Source organism: Desmodus rotundus, chromosome 12 (assembly GCF_022682495.2).
Source record: "Desmodus rotundus isolate HL8 chromosome 12, HLdesRot8A.1, whole genome shotgun sequence".
Lineage (NCBI taxonomy): Eukaryota > Metazoa > Chordata > Mammalia > Chiroptera > Phyllostomidae > Desmodus > Desmodus rotundus.
Window position 1 is genome coordinate 45,146,942 of NC_071398.1, and position 14,317 is coordinate 45,161,258.

Sequence of the window (14,317 nt, forward strand, 5' to 3'; positions counted from 1 at the left end):
CCTGGATGCTGCTGAGTCTGCCGTGTTTGATGCTCTGTCTTCCAGGTCTGGGCTTTAAATACCCCCGAGTGGGACCTCAGGGTCCTCGGAAACCACCTTCACCCTTGGCCACGCCTCCTCAGGAGACGCATTCCTGGACTAATCCTTTTATTGAGGACCTACTGTGTGTGGGGCCTATCTTGGGGACTGGAACCTGAGAGGCCAGATAGCCTGGGGCTGTAGCTCCGGAACCGGGTGGAGTAAGGTAGGGTGGGGTCAGGTGGGGTGAGGAGTGGCGGGGACCTAACCATTCCCTGGTGGGGGGTAGGCATTGCTGGAAACGTCCCCCCCGGGGTCCAGCCAGGGCCGCGGGCTCACCCTCTCCCTGGCCAGTCCTGGGCGTCCCACCTGCCCCACCACCCAGCAGCCTCCTCCCAGGTGCCCAGAGCCCACGGGCATTTCTCCACGCTGGTGTCCGGTGGTCCCCAGGCCCGGGTTCAGACACACTGGCCCTGACCGTGGCGTGAATTCGTAGGGGCTGGTTTTCCTCCCCGGTGGCAGTGCGAGGGGGCCAGGTGGACAGTGAGCCGATGTCGGCCGTGAACGAATGAACCGGGTCTGGTCTGTGTGTCTCTGTTCACCGCTTCCAGCCCCTGCGAGCGGTGCAGACCCGCGTGGAAACGTCAGGCCGGGCTCCTCGCCTGTCCAGGGTCTGCTGGGGACTCGGGTCAGGAGACAGTTCAACTCACAGCGCTCACCCCCTGGGGACTTTTACTATCCTCGGTGCGAGTGGCGGCTCACTAGGGCTCAAGTACAGAGAGAGACGCGGCGGAGCGATCTGGTGGCTGGGGTCACCTCCCGCGCCCAACCGCGGCTTCCCGGCTCAGGGCGGCTTTCCTAAGTCCTCCCACGGTTCTCCCGCTTCTCGGGAGCGCGCTGGTCGCCAGACCCGAGGCGGGCCCTGATGGCAACGCGGGAAAACCAAGCAATTTCCGTGGTCTGCAACATGTGACGAGAGGCCCCCTCTCGCTGCTGTCGAAAGGAGATTAAGTGTAACGTCGTGCTGATTCGATGGGCAAAGATGAGGAGAGGGGTCCACCCTGGGCTTGGCGGCTGAGGGGGTGGGGAGGCGCCAGTAAACCTCCCTCTGTCATATTTGGAGGGTGGGTTGTTTCTGCGAGGGACTCGGTGGTATCTGTCTGCGTCCCTCCGCCAACGACTATCAGGAAGACAGCGGAGATGAATCTGTTCTGGCCAGACCCCTAGGCGACCTCATCTTGTGGCAGGACCCTGGTGGGGCCTAGGGGTCCTTTGTCAGGCTAAGCCTGGCTCACAAGGCTCGCCGTCGGCGAGCTACAGATCTCCCGGGAGATCAAATTCAAACTGAATAAACCATACAGACATGTTCATTGCGATTTAGCTCATAGTTTTGGCCTGCTACCTCACGCTCTATGCTGGCAAATGCCGCAAGCCATGGCCAGTGCTCGTCAAACAGGTTGACACGCCTATGACCCTGTAACCAGGCTGGGCGGGGGGAGGGGCGGGAAAGCCCTCGGGGATTCGGGAGTGCAGCCCTGTAATGGGCCAGGAAAGGTGTGGGTGGATGGACAAGTTGACAGTTCACAATCGCCAGAAAAGCAAAAACAAACCCAAACCACTATCAACTGGGGAAGGGAGAAACCAAGCCTCGTGTATTCGTGCAACGGAATATTAGTCAGCCATGAAAAGGAACGAAATGCTGACCGATTCCGCAAGGCGGGCGAGCCTTCCAACAGATCACAAAAGGGCGTATAGTGTACGGCTCTGTTCGCACAAAATCCTGGGACAACTCCCTAGAGGCGGGGGTGGAAATGGTTGCCGGAGGCTGGGGGGAGGGGAAGTGGAGAGTAACTGGTGACATGTGGTTGGTTTGGGTTTCTACCTGGGGTGACTGAAACGTCTTATCCTTGCTGGTGGTGGTGGATGGGAGACTCTGCGGGTGAACTGAAAAACTCTGAATTGCCTGCTTTAAACGGGTGGCTTTTGCGGCAGGGGCATGTAGCAATACCGAGGAAAAGCGGACGTCACGCTCCTTTTCCTGTCCACTGGGCTGATCGGGGCGAGAGCAATGGGTTGCGTGCAGACCCGGCGGGGTGCGGGAGGAGGGAGTGGCCTTCGCTTCCCATCCATGGAGTGTAGGCTGGTGGGGGAATTTCTTCAGGGATGTGGGAGCCTGCGTCGGTAAGGTGGGTTGAGGGATCAGCCCTGGATAGTATCTTTGCCCCAACAGATTTATCGTCAAAAGAAAAAATTGCTCTGGGAGAATTCCTGTCCACTGGGAACAGGCACAAATATACATTTTTCGACATATCAGTGAACTGCGTTCATTGAATTAATTCATGTCCGGGAGCAAGAGAAAAATTAAATCATGCTTGGCAACGCCAGACTAATGAAGGGTTAAAAGGCGTGAGAGGAGGGACTTTTAGCAACAACTGAAGATTTTCCGCGTGCTGTTTGGGCTGTGCGCCTGGTGGAGGAGGTCTGACTTCCTGTTTCCAGCGGGTTCTGGGTCCTTGGGAGACTTTTGCTCCCTAACTCCGTTGTTTAGAATGAGAAAAGCTCCAGGTGACGACTAATGATGAGTTGTTGCCAGCGAGTAATGTCTCATTTCTGAGAAGGGACACATTTAATTAGCACATGCAAAAACAAAAAGAAAAGCAAAAACGCATGTATGCAGACACACCTAAGGTATTTGTGCGCACTCCTGGATTCTGCCCCACCCCCATGGTTGACCCACCTCTTGCCCCCAAGATGCAAACCTCCAGGAAAAGAGCTAAGGGCAACGGAGATAAGCAATCTATCAGATGCAGAGTTTGAAACGCTGTTTATAAAGATTCTCCAGGAACTCAGTGAGGACCCCAGCAGCATAAAAAAGACCTAGTCAGAACCCAAGGATACACTAATTGAACTAAAGGACCATTTACAGGGAAACAACAGTAGAGTGGATGAAGCCAAGTATCAAATCAATGATTGGAACATAAGGAAGAAAAAAAATCAACCAATCAGAACAACAAGAAGAAAAAAAGAATCCAAAAAAAAAAAAAAAATGAGGACAGTGTAAGCAGCCCCTGGGACACCTTTAAGAGGTCCAACATTTGCCTCATAGGAGTGCCAGAAAAGGAAGAGAAAGGGCAAGAAATTAGAAATCTCTCTGAAAAAAACAGTGAAAGAAAGCTTCCCTAAGTTGGTGAAGGGAATAGACATACAAGTCCAGGAAGCACAGAGAGTGCCAATTATGATGGATGCAAAGAGGCCCACTCCAAGACACATCATAGTTACAAAACCAAAGGTTAAAGAGAAAGAGGAACTCTTAAAAGCAGCAAGAGAAAAGAAGTTAGTTACTGGAAGGTTGCCAGCTGCGAGGGGGAAGGGGCAGAATGGGGGAAGAGGTGAGGAGATTAAGAACAGATAGGCAGTTACAGAAGAGCCAGTGCAGTGTAAAGTGCAGTAGGAAATGGAGAAGCCAAAGAACTTCGATGCACGACCCACGGACGTGAACAATGGTGGGGGGATTGCCTGAGGGAGTGGGAGGCACTGGGTAGAGGGAGGCAAGGAGGACAAGTCAGGACAACTTTAATGACATTATCAATAAAATATACTTTTAAAAAAGATCTCATAAACCTCCATTGGTATTCAAATGTTCCTTATGACGAACCATGTTCCTTGATGGGACATTCAGCATTTGAAATCAACCCTTTACGTCTTTGTCAAGTCCTCCCTAAACCTCCCCTCGCTTAACCCACCTCGTACTTGTCCAGACGACGTTCTAAAAGTCTCGTAAGAAAACCTACGCCGCCCTATATTTTACTGGCAAGGTGTCCCGAATTCAGTTACACTGGGAAATTCATGTGGACTCGGCCTTTTCCATAGTTGTTCTCTTTCTGTTTCCCTTCTTCCCTTTCTCCCTCCTGGTCACGTCCAACTCCACACTTCTGTGCTCTCCCTCTCCTCCTCTCCCTCCTTCTGCTCCTCCTCCTGCCATTTCTCCTTCCCGTCTCCTTTCCTTCGCCCTTTCCCTTCCCTACCCTCTCTTTGGCATTTTCTTCTTCCAGGACACAAGAAGCACTCTACAGAACATCTGCCGATGCCTGGGCAAGACATTAGAACCAGAAGAAGTTAACTTAGTCCTCAAGAATAGCCCCTTCCTGGTCATGAAGGAAAAACAAGATATCCAGTTACTTTCTCCCGCCCAATTGGCTTTTAGATGGGAAGAAGGGATCACTTACTCGAAAGGGCCAATGAAAACGGCCCTCCTTCAGAAGGCAGCGGAGTACGCACAGGGCATTCTTGTGCTCAGAGTAGGGCACTAACAGTCGGGACCAGGGAGTGTTTGAACTTGTCAACTTTAACTGCTCATCCCCCCAGAGAATTCACGTGATTGTTTTAAAGATTGTATTATTCATTTATTTTTAGACAGAGAGGAAGGGGAGGGAGAGAAACATCAATGTGTGGTTGCCTCTCTCGTGAGCTCCCTGGAGACCCGGCCTGCAACCCATTTGCCCTGACTGGGGATCGAACCAGAAATTCTTTCCTTCTCAGGCCGGTGCTCAATCCACTGAGCTACGCCAGCCAGGGCTCTTCATATACTCTTATCAGGGGGTCTCTTTTCCAAGGACTGGTGTGACCTGCAGACATTTGGAGGGGGTTGATTAGACCTGGAGTGGTCACCTGACTTTCCAGGCCATTCAGATTCTGTCTCCTGTGATTCTGGCGTGGGGGTGTCCGCTGTACACAGTGTCCAGGTGAACTTGCCACACCTGCCGACTTGCCAGCTGGGATTGACCAGGGAGGCGAGGACAGGAGTGGGGATGGTCGTGTTGGTGCTGCCGCGTTGCTGAGTTAGCACAAAGTCCCAGCCTGCACAGGGACGTGTGTAAACAATGACTCAGCTGGACAAAGGAGAGAGGAGAGACCTTGCACGCAGCTGAGAGCCGGTGTTGCTGTCAGACACTGTGGTGAGCGATTACTCACATCCATGCCTCTGGGCTAAAGGTGAATGAAGAGTGTCCCCTGCACCGGATAGGAGGAGCCTGAAATTCCCAGAGCCCTGAAATTCAAGACTGTCCAGGATGACCCATGGAAGGAAGAATGTAAATGATTCAAGAGACCACAAATGGTGGGGGCTGCCCCTCAGGGCAGATGGGATGCGGGCCACCACCCCAGTGGGCCAGAAGGTCAGAGCAGCGGGACAAAAAGGCGAATTCCCGATCCTTAAAATCTAGAGGGAGCCCCAGCTGGTGTGGCTCGGTGGATTGAGTGCGGCCTGCAAACTGAAAGGTGGTCGGTTCGATTCCCAGTCAGAGCACACGCCTGGGTTGCAGGCCAGGTCAGGCCCCAGCTGGGGGCGTGTGAGAGGCAACTGCGGTATATCCAGTCCATCAACGTTTCTTTCCCTCTCCTCCCCCCTCCCTTCCCCTCCCTCCAAAAATACACAAACAACACCTTTAAGAGAAATCTAGAGGGTTACGGGACTTACCATGATCACTCCATAAGATATATAAATGTCTCACACCTGAAACAAATATAATATTACATGCTAACTACACTTTAATTTAAAAAAATTTTAATTTAATGGACGATGACCTGCTAGATTGGATTGGCTTGGGACCCACGATGCCTTTCTTCTTTCTGATTTCTCCCTTTTGCAGTGGGACTGTCTACCCTGTGCCTTTCATACCATCGCATTTTGGAAGCAGACAACTTGTTGGATTTCTCAGGTTCGCCTGCCGAGAATCGTTCTCTCGGCTGATGTTTCCTCCGGGGCAGCCATACTGAATTTTCCGAGATTCTGGTACCTCAAGAGCCGCTTGTGGCTTACGACAAGTCGGGCGTGTTATGGAGGACACGTGAGCATAGGAAATCGATTCTAATAAGAATTGTTCCAGTAACGATGTTGATGAGCCCGAGAGTGACAGCACATGTGTATAGGACAGCAATTATTTACTAGACATTCTGCTCAATTATTTCTATGCACATAAGTGTATAATTTATATTCCTAATTTATATATAAGTATATATTATTCTGTTGTATGTTAATTTAACTAACGTGTTAAATTAGTTACCATATTAATATAATGCCCAAGTATTCATTTATAGGACCTGCAAAGTAATAATATGATCATAAATTAAGAGTACGGCTTCTGGTGTCAAAATCTTTTGCTTCAAATCCACATCTCTATCGCTTTCTACCTGTGCAGCCTCTCACGGCCTCCGTCTCCTCACCTGTGCAACGGGGTAATAATAGAACATCCCCGATTCTGCCGTCACCCTGCCAACAAACATTGGAGTACACGCCGTGCGTCCGTGCCTCGGAACAGTAAGCCTTTGGCGATTCAGAAAGCAAAGTGTATGACTTCCTAAAACACACAGTGGAGATACGCGCCACCCACTGAGAAAACCGCAATGGAGCGAAGACTTGGAAGAAGCCAACGGGCACCACAGGGCTATTCCCGGACGAGCCGCACCCCAGGAAGAAGGATGGGAACTGCAAACCGTCTGAGAAGGGAGCGGTGCCTAGCAGGTTGGGGGCCAAATCAGAAGACTCAGCGTGAGGGAGTGGCGTGAGCAAGTGGACTGTCATAAGAGGCGGAGTCAGAGAAATGAGAGGGACCGAGTCACCTTAAGCCCCCTGGAAGCCGTGGCACTTTCTCCGACTGACCCCAGAAGTCCTCGGAGAACCTGAGCAGGAAGTGACTTGTTGCTCTGGAGGAATCAGATGGCCACCATGCTGAGAACGACTTAGAAAGGAGAAAGATCCTAAACGGAGAGACTCATTACAAGTCTAACACCCTCCTAGTCCAGGTGAGAAATGGTGCTGGCGTGGGCCATGGTGGTGGTGGAAAGAGAGGTGGTGAGAAATGGCCAGATTCTAGATGCGTCTGAATGAGAGCTGCATTACTGTCGGTGAGTGGTGCGTGTGCAGGGTAGGCTGGGAGAGAGGAGAATGGAGGAGATCGTTTCCAGATGGAGGGAAGTGGGAATGCACCGCACAGGTGTGGCTGCAGGCAGGAAGAGGCCCACCAGTGGCCCACTGGTCATTCTGCGACATTAACTACCGAGCAGATGCGTTGGGGACTTGAGACCTGCCCCTATTCTGATCTGAGTCTTGTTTTACATTTTTCAGGCACTGCTGGGGACTGGAAAAGTCACTTCACGGTGACCCAAGCTGAAGTCTTTGAGAAAAGATTCCAGGAGAAGACGGCAGGTCTTCCTCGAGAGCTGTTCCCATGGGAATAATGTTGAAGGACTTCTACGTCTCATAAAAATAAATATTTGTTCTCCTGCTGTGAAAGGCTGGCCAAATCTGCGGGAAACCAATTATTTCATCCCGGAGGCTTCAATGATGAAATCTCTGGACTTTGACAACTTGATTGTTAAAAATTAACAGGCCACCTCTAGTTCACTGTGTGACATCCAAGCTCTTAAAAAACATGTAATACATTTAGAAGGATACAAAATAATATACATATTACCAAAGCTATTCCCAAAATTATTTTATAAAAATGAGAAATAAAATTACAAAAGCAGCTAAGGCTCCTTTTCTCTCCATCGCCTGTATCTCCCCAGTTGTTCATTCCTGTGACCTTGCGGTCTGTAAGTCCCAGCCTCACGTGATTGGACCGGAACCGATATATAGTATCAGTGGAAGCCTTGGAAACTTACATAAATGGCGTACCGTATGGTGCTGTCACCAACCGGCATTTTTACCCCGTATTTTATACGTGCTTTGCACCATGTTGACTACGTAACTAGTTCAGTATTTACTATGGAGACGCGTTTCAGTGACCCATGCTCCCGTGGGTGAATCTGGGCTCCTTCCCCACCAGCTTTTCCCTGTTTAAAACACGGCTTTGGCCAAAACGTGGGCTGTCCCGGAAAATGTTCGAGAGACGGGTGGATAAAGGCCATGCAATGTACACACAAATGGAGGATTAAGGAGCCTCAAAGGAGGAAATTGTGCCATTTGCGGCAACATGGATGAAACTGGTGGACGGTAGGCTAAGTGCCAGGAGCCAGAGAGAAGGACACGTAGTGCACAGCTTCCCCTGGGTGAGGAATCTAAAATAGGCCAGCTGCTGGACAGAGGGGACAGTGGGGGCTGCCCAGGGCTGCGGGTACCAAGTTCCGGTTACACCAGGTGCGTAAGGTCCAGAGACCGGCTATAGAGTTGTACCCACAGGTAACGATACCGTATTGTCCATCTACGATTCGTTAAGGTGGCGGATCTCACGTTAAGTGCTTGTGCTCACAAACAGTATGTTACGGAGCGACTGGAGCAAAATTTACTTCATTCGTTAGATGGTTGATGGGCGATTGGGAAGTTTCCAATTTGGACTATAATCCCTCACGCGCCTCGGAATGTGTGTCTCCGTGTGTCCCTCGGCGGACACCCCCATTGGGCAGACGCCCAGGGCTGGGACTGTGGATTCCAAAGGCGTGCGTGCAACAGGTGGTTCCAATTCAAATTCCCGGGTGACAGGGTTCCCAATCCTTGCCAAATTAGCATCCTCTGGCTCTTTTCGTTTTAGCTTCACATTAGACTCACAGAAACAAATAGAATCTTATCTGCGTGTCTTTTCTCCCACTTGAATGTGGAGCGTCTCTCCCATCCCACCCAAGGTCCCCGGCTCCGGAGCAGTGGTGTGGCGATGCCCCCTAGTGGTCCAGAAGCATTACCACAGGTATGGGGACACCCGGTATCTCCCGGCCCTGTGGGTTCCCCTGAATGAACCACATCTTCATCTGACCCAGCTGTATCTCTCGCAATGTGTTCACGGCAACAACAATTTTGAAATTCCACTACTTCAGGGTTATTTTCTATTAGGCATTTTATTTAGCAGAATTTCCAGTACAGAGTCAAACAACGGTTTAAATTTCTTTTTACAAGCAAAATTATGGGCACATAGTGTACTCATTTACTACAAAAACAACGATGGCCATTTTTAAACATTTTATTTATTTATTTTTAGAGAGAGGGGACGTGAGGGAGAAAGAGAGGGAAAGAAACCAATGCGTGGTTGCTTCTCCAAAATCCCCTACTGGGGACCAGGCCCACAACCCAGGCATGTGCCCTGATTAGGAATCGAAGGAGCAACACTTTGGTTTGCAGGCCGGGAGTCAACCCACTGAGCCACACCAGCTGGGACCCATTTTTTAAAATCTTTCTTTTTTGGCATTTAATTTGTGTGTGTGCCTCTCTCTCCCTTTTTTTAAATTTTTTTGTGGGGTGTGTGTGTGTGTGTGTGTGTGTGTGTGTGTGAATTCTGCACAAGGATAACCAGATACAGCAATTTTGAATTTTCTATTCACAAACTCCACTCTTGGTGTGGTCTTCATGCTGACAGCTCTGTGTCTACTGAGTCCATCTGCTCCTCAGCAGAGCAGTGACTGAGGTTTGCATGTAGGAATGAATCCCTTCATTCTCACTCCCAGAGACCCTGCTGCATAAAAATGTTAAAACGGCAGGAGACAAAGTTGAGGCCCATGGCATCTGAGATGAAGCAAATGGCTAAACGTGAAGGTCCCCCTGTGGGGTGCGCGTCCTCTAGGGAAGGGCCTGGCAGACTGGAGTTGGAGGTGCCAGGTAATACGTCTGCGTGGAAGGGGCAACAGAGAGCAGATTCCAGGTGAGGTGTCCAATGCCCACCTTCCCCCTCGCCAGGATGAGAGCCAGCACCCCTGGATTTCAAACAGTGATTCTGTCTACTTCAAATAGCTCTCTATCCTCGGCGCCACTCAAAGACTCCACTTGTCACTGCTGGAAATCGGCTTGCCTCTTCAATTTTCTCCAGTTGCCATCTTTGCATCCGAGAAACACAAGCTAGAAGCTGATCATCTGCCTGCCTGGCCCTGCAGTCCCTCGGATCTGGCTGCCTTCTTACAGTCTGGTCCAGATTCATTCCACCTGGAGAGTGGGACACCCCCTATCTCCGGGTCCCAGTCCATACCACGCTGTTCCCTAGCTATTTCTGCTGACTCGGACCTGCTGAATTCAGAGACCCTTCTGGCCCCTTCTGCCCCCTCATTCCTGGGCTCTCCGGATTTCCCTTTGGCTTCCTCCTCCCCTCTCTGATCGTCTGACCAGGCAAGGACCCTTCTGCCCGCACCACTGCCCTCTCCACCCCACTCACCCAGAACGGCCTTAAGCTTGAACTTCACCCGTGCGTTCAAGGTACAATGAACTCTCTTCCTATACGCCCTGAGTCTAAAAGCTTCACTTTCTCCACAGCAAAACGCACAGATTCACATCTTTACCACGGATGCCATGGAGACCACCAATAGGTCTGCAAGGACTGCCGTGGGTACCATCAGAGACGGACCTGTGTGGTGCGCAGGGTCCCCGGTAGGCGCCAGCAAGTTCAACGGGGAGCCCATAGCCATGTGACTGAGGGCGCAATTTTTTAAAATTAATTAATTAATTTTGCTACAGCTAGGCAAAGAGAAATTCTTGCTCTGGCACTACCCTGGAAGACACAGCTATGGGGAACTTAAGACCTGAACTGAGGGAGAAGCCCAGGCATTGCTATTGGGGATGGTCGGGGCACAGCCTGGGCTTGTGAGGAGACCTAGGGTGGAGCTTCCTAGGAGTTGGTATTATCCCGCGTGCAGAAAAAGGGTGTGTGGTGGGGAGGAGGGTTGGGGAAGGAGGTGGAAAGGAACTGAGAAGATGAGCAAGGGACGTACCCTGTGTCACTTAATCCACTCACTTTCTACTCGGTCAGTCCGGACTTGTGCAAACTCTGTCTCCATTCTTTAGAAAATGAATCCGGTTTCCATTCACGCCAGGTCCTTGCGTATCTGCAGCGCGACGTGGGCTCTGCCCTCCCTCCCCCCACCCCCACCCCCACCCCCACCCCCACCCCCGCCTCTGCCTAGGGTGCGAATCCGAAACTCATCTCCTACCTCCTGCCCTCAAGAACTTCCCCAAGGTCTCCCCCACCTGAGCTCCCTCTGCAGGGATAGGTGGGAAATTCTTGGATTTCTTCCTGCAGTTCCTAAGATGTTAGGGTCTAAATGGAGTTTTGGTTCCAGTGGTGTGGGGGTGTGCGGGTGCGTCCTTGCGCGTGCGTCCGTTCGCGCGCTCGCGCGCAACCCTACCTGGGTCTCTCCGGGAAGCGGGAGGGGCTTTCATTGCATCCCGCCAGTCCGCCTGTCCCTCCCGCACCCCCAGCACTCCCCGCCCGCAGTGCGCCCGAGACCGGCCGCCAAAATCTGATCTAATTGTCTCTGTGCTCCGAAGAGGCTGGCCTGGCCTGAGAGGGTTGGAGCGTTTGCTGTGTGGGACCAGGACCGGGTCAGGGAACCGGCTCGGGGAGACGCAGGGGCCAGCACGGCCACAAGGAGGCGGCAGAGGAAGCGGGAGGTGAGGCAAAGGAGCAGAGAGAAGGGGTCAGGGGCGCTCCCCCCCTGCTGGACTGGGGGTACCCGAGGAGGAGGCAAACTCGCAGTCCCTGCAGGAAACAGTGTTTACAAGGTAACCATGCACTTTATTAATTTTCAAATCATAAATCCCCCCGCAATGTCCAGGTAAGCCATTAGCACTTGAACAATTGGAGTCAGGTCCCTGCCTCAAAATAATAGTATCAACTGATAACAAAGTCGGTCAACTGAGTCCTATAAATAGGGCGTATTTGAAAATACCTTCCAAAAAGTCAGGCAATAATCCAGCGCTAGAACTGAACCCACATAAATCTGTGCCTAAGCCCATGACGATTAAAATCAAAACACTTTGTAGGGAACCTTTGTAAAATTCTAATGAAGAAAGAAACGATAGACTTAGATTGGATTTTAATTTTTTTAAATTATTTCATTTACTTGGTTTTACACACAGGGTGAGGGAGGGAGAAGGAGCCAGAGGGATACATCCTTGTACAAGAGAAACACGGGTGGGCTGCCTCCTGTACGTCCCCACGTGGCTCTCGACCCAGGCATGGGCCCTGACACTGAATCGAACGGGCCACCCATCAGTTGGCAGGAAGGCTCTCAATCCGCTGAGCCACACCAGCAAGAGCTGAGTGTGATACTTAGACTGTAAATCTCAGCAGCGGATCTCTAACTCCCAAAGTTAGAGAAATAGAAGTGGATTCACGCTGCACCAGAGTAACCCACCACCAAGCCCCGCCAGCCCTGCTTCCCGCACCCGCCTGGGCCCACGGTGCTGGAACAGACACCCTGGTCACTTCTGGTCCCACGGGGTCTGGAGGACTTCGCTGGGACAGATGCCCCGTTAGATCCAGGGACATCCTGGGGTAGGAGTCCTTCCCTTCCACAGAGTCCATTCCTCGGTTCCCGGACGGAGGAGGCGAGGAAGAGGGTCCCTTCAATTGGTTTACAGGGAAAGCAGATTCATGAGATCAAGGTCTTGCCAGAGATCCCCGTCGTTTGAGTCCTCAGCACTGACTGGGACCTCGGCTGGAGCTGGAACTGGAGCTGGAGATGCAGCTGGAGTGGATGCGGCGGGGACCGGAATCTGGGCGTCCTGGGCAGGAGCCCCCCAGGTCTGCAGGGGGCTAGAGGCACTGGTCTCTGCTGCTGCGACACCTCCCAAGGTGTTGTGGAAACCTGAGCCCCCAGGAAGCATAGAGCCCCCGGAGGACTCGGGATCCTCGGGAAACAAAAGGTCCCAAAGGGACTCCAAGTCCTCAGTGAACCCAGGACCTGAGGGCAGTGCCGGTTCCTCTGGGAACCCAGGACCCACAGCTGCAGGTGCTGGCCCGGGGACTCCTGGGCCCTGGGACGAGGTGGGGGCTTTCGAGCCTGGCTGCCTGGTTCTGGTTCCTCCCTGCAGCCTAGTCTGTTTGGCCCGGCGGTTCTTGAACCACACCTGGGGTGAGAGGGGACAGGAGCAGGTGTAAGAGGACAGGACCTTGGAGGACCCACTTGTGCCCAGGGGTGAGGCGGCCCAGGTGAGGAGGGCCATGTGGCCTCACACGTCTCCCTCCAACCCCAGACCCAGCATTTGGCTCTGGGTTTCAGTGGCCACAGGCGGGGACACCCAGGGGCCAGGACGCGGTCTGCCCCAGAGCACCCCGGGTTCAGAGAGGCCCTGAGGCCCAGGCATGGGGAGACTCCGGGGCATCGCTTTGGGATAATTGCATTGGCCGGTTTGCACCACACAGGGTGAGGTGGGCTCGGGGCTGGGCCCTGGGTCCACACGGGTGATCCCTTGCTATCGGGGTGACCCCGGGCAGCACTGGGCTCTCTGGCCCCTCGTCCGCCCCACCTGCGGCCCAGAGGGAGGGCAGGCGGCCTGTGGTCTCCAAGCTCTGGGATTGGGTCGGGAGGTACCTGCACTTGCTGTTCCTGGAGGTTCAGCCTGGCCGCCAGGGTCTCGCGCTCTTCGTAGGACGGGTAATGGTTGTTCTGGAAGAACCTCTCCAGCTCATCCCGCTGTACCACGCTGTACACCGAGCGCTGCTGTCGCCGCCGCTTTGGGGGCTTTAGGGGCAGCGAGAAGCCTGGAAGAAGCGGAAAACGGGGTCAAAGGAGCCTCACAGACAGTCCCCAGGCCACCCCACCTGGGCCAGCCCTCAACTGCAGGTGAGGATGCGAGTGGGGGCCGAGGCCAAGGTCGGGGCCGCACTGTGGTGCAGCCTGGCATCCAGACCAGCCGCCCAGACCCTCCACCTTCCTGACCCGGCCCTCACCCATCTACACCTCAGTCTCCACATCTTCAAAATGGGAGCAAGAACAGCGCTCGCAGCCCGCACAAGCATGCGGGGACCCAGGCTCACGCAGCCTGGCGCCAGGGGGTTCCTGCCTCAATCGCTTCACCACCCTCCACTCGCTGCAGGGAGCCTCCCGCACGTGCAGGAGGCCGCAGGATCCAGGCCCTATTCTCATCACGCTGCTCCCAAATATCCTTCCAGCCCCAAACTCACTAGGCCCTCCCAGACAAGGGGTCCTCTTCTGCACATCCAAGAGCCCGCTGGCACAGCCTCGGCCCTCCGCCTCTTCTCCCTTCCTGCCTCGGTGGACCCAGACTCACCCTCCGAAGACGTGGGTTTTTGCATCCTGGATGCTGCTGAGTCTGCCGTGTTTGATGCTCTGTCTTCCAGGTCTGGGCTTTAAATACCCCCGAGTGGGACCTCAGGGTCCTCGGAAACCACCTTCACCCTTGGCCACGCCTCCTCAGGAGACGCATTCCTGGACTAATCCTTTTATTGAGGACCTACTGTGTGTGGGGCCTATCTTGGGGACTGGAACCTGAGAGGCCAGATAGCCTGGGGCTGTAGCTCCGGAACCGGGTGGAGTAAGGTAGGGTGGGGTCAGGTGGGGTGAGGAGTGGCGGGGACCTAAC

The 14,317-nt window shown here is 53.2% G+C and overlaps 1 protein-coding gene across 1 annotated transcript; it reads right to left on the reverse strand.

Annotated features, from left to right (window-relative positions):
- Positions 1-12,346: 12,346 nt before the first annotated feature.
- LOC139440469 (tetrapeptide repeat homeobox protein 2-like) lies at positions 12,347-14,030 on the reverse strand. The gene is made up of 3 exons (XM_071220095.1): positions 14,006-14,030; positions 13,306-13,475; positions 12,347-12,841 (listed from the first exon to the last, which is right to left on the reverse strand). The coding sequence occupies exons 1-3, from the start codon at positions 14,028-14,030 to the stop codon at positions 12,347-12,349; spliced, it is 690 nt and encodes a 229-aa protein (XP_071076196.1).
- Positions 14,031-14,317: the final 287 nt, after the last annotated feature.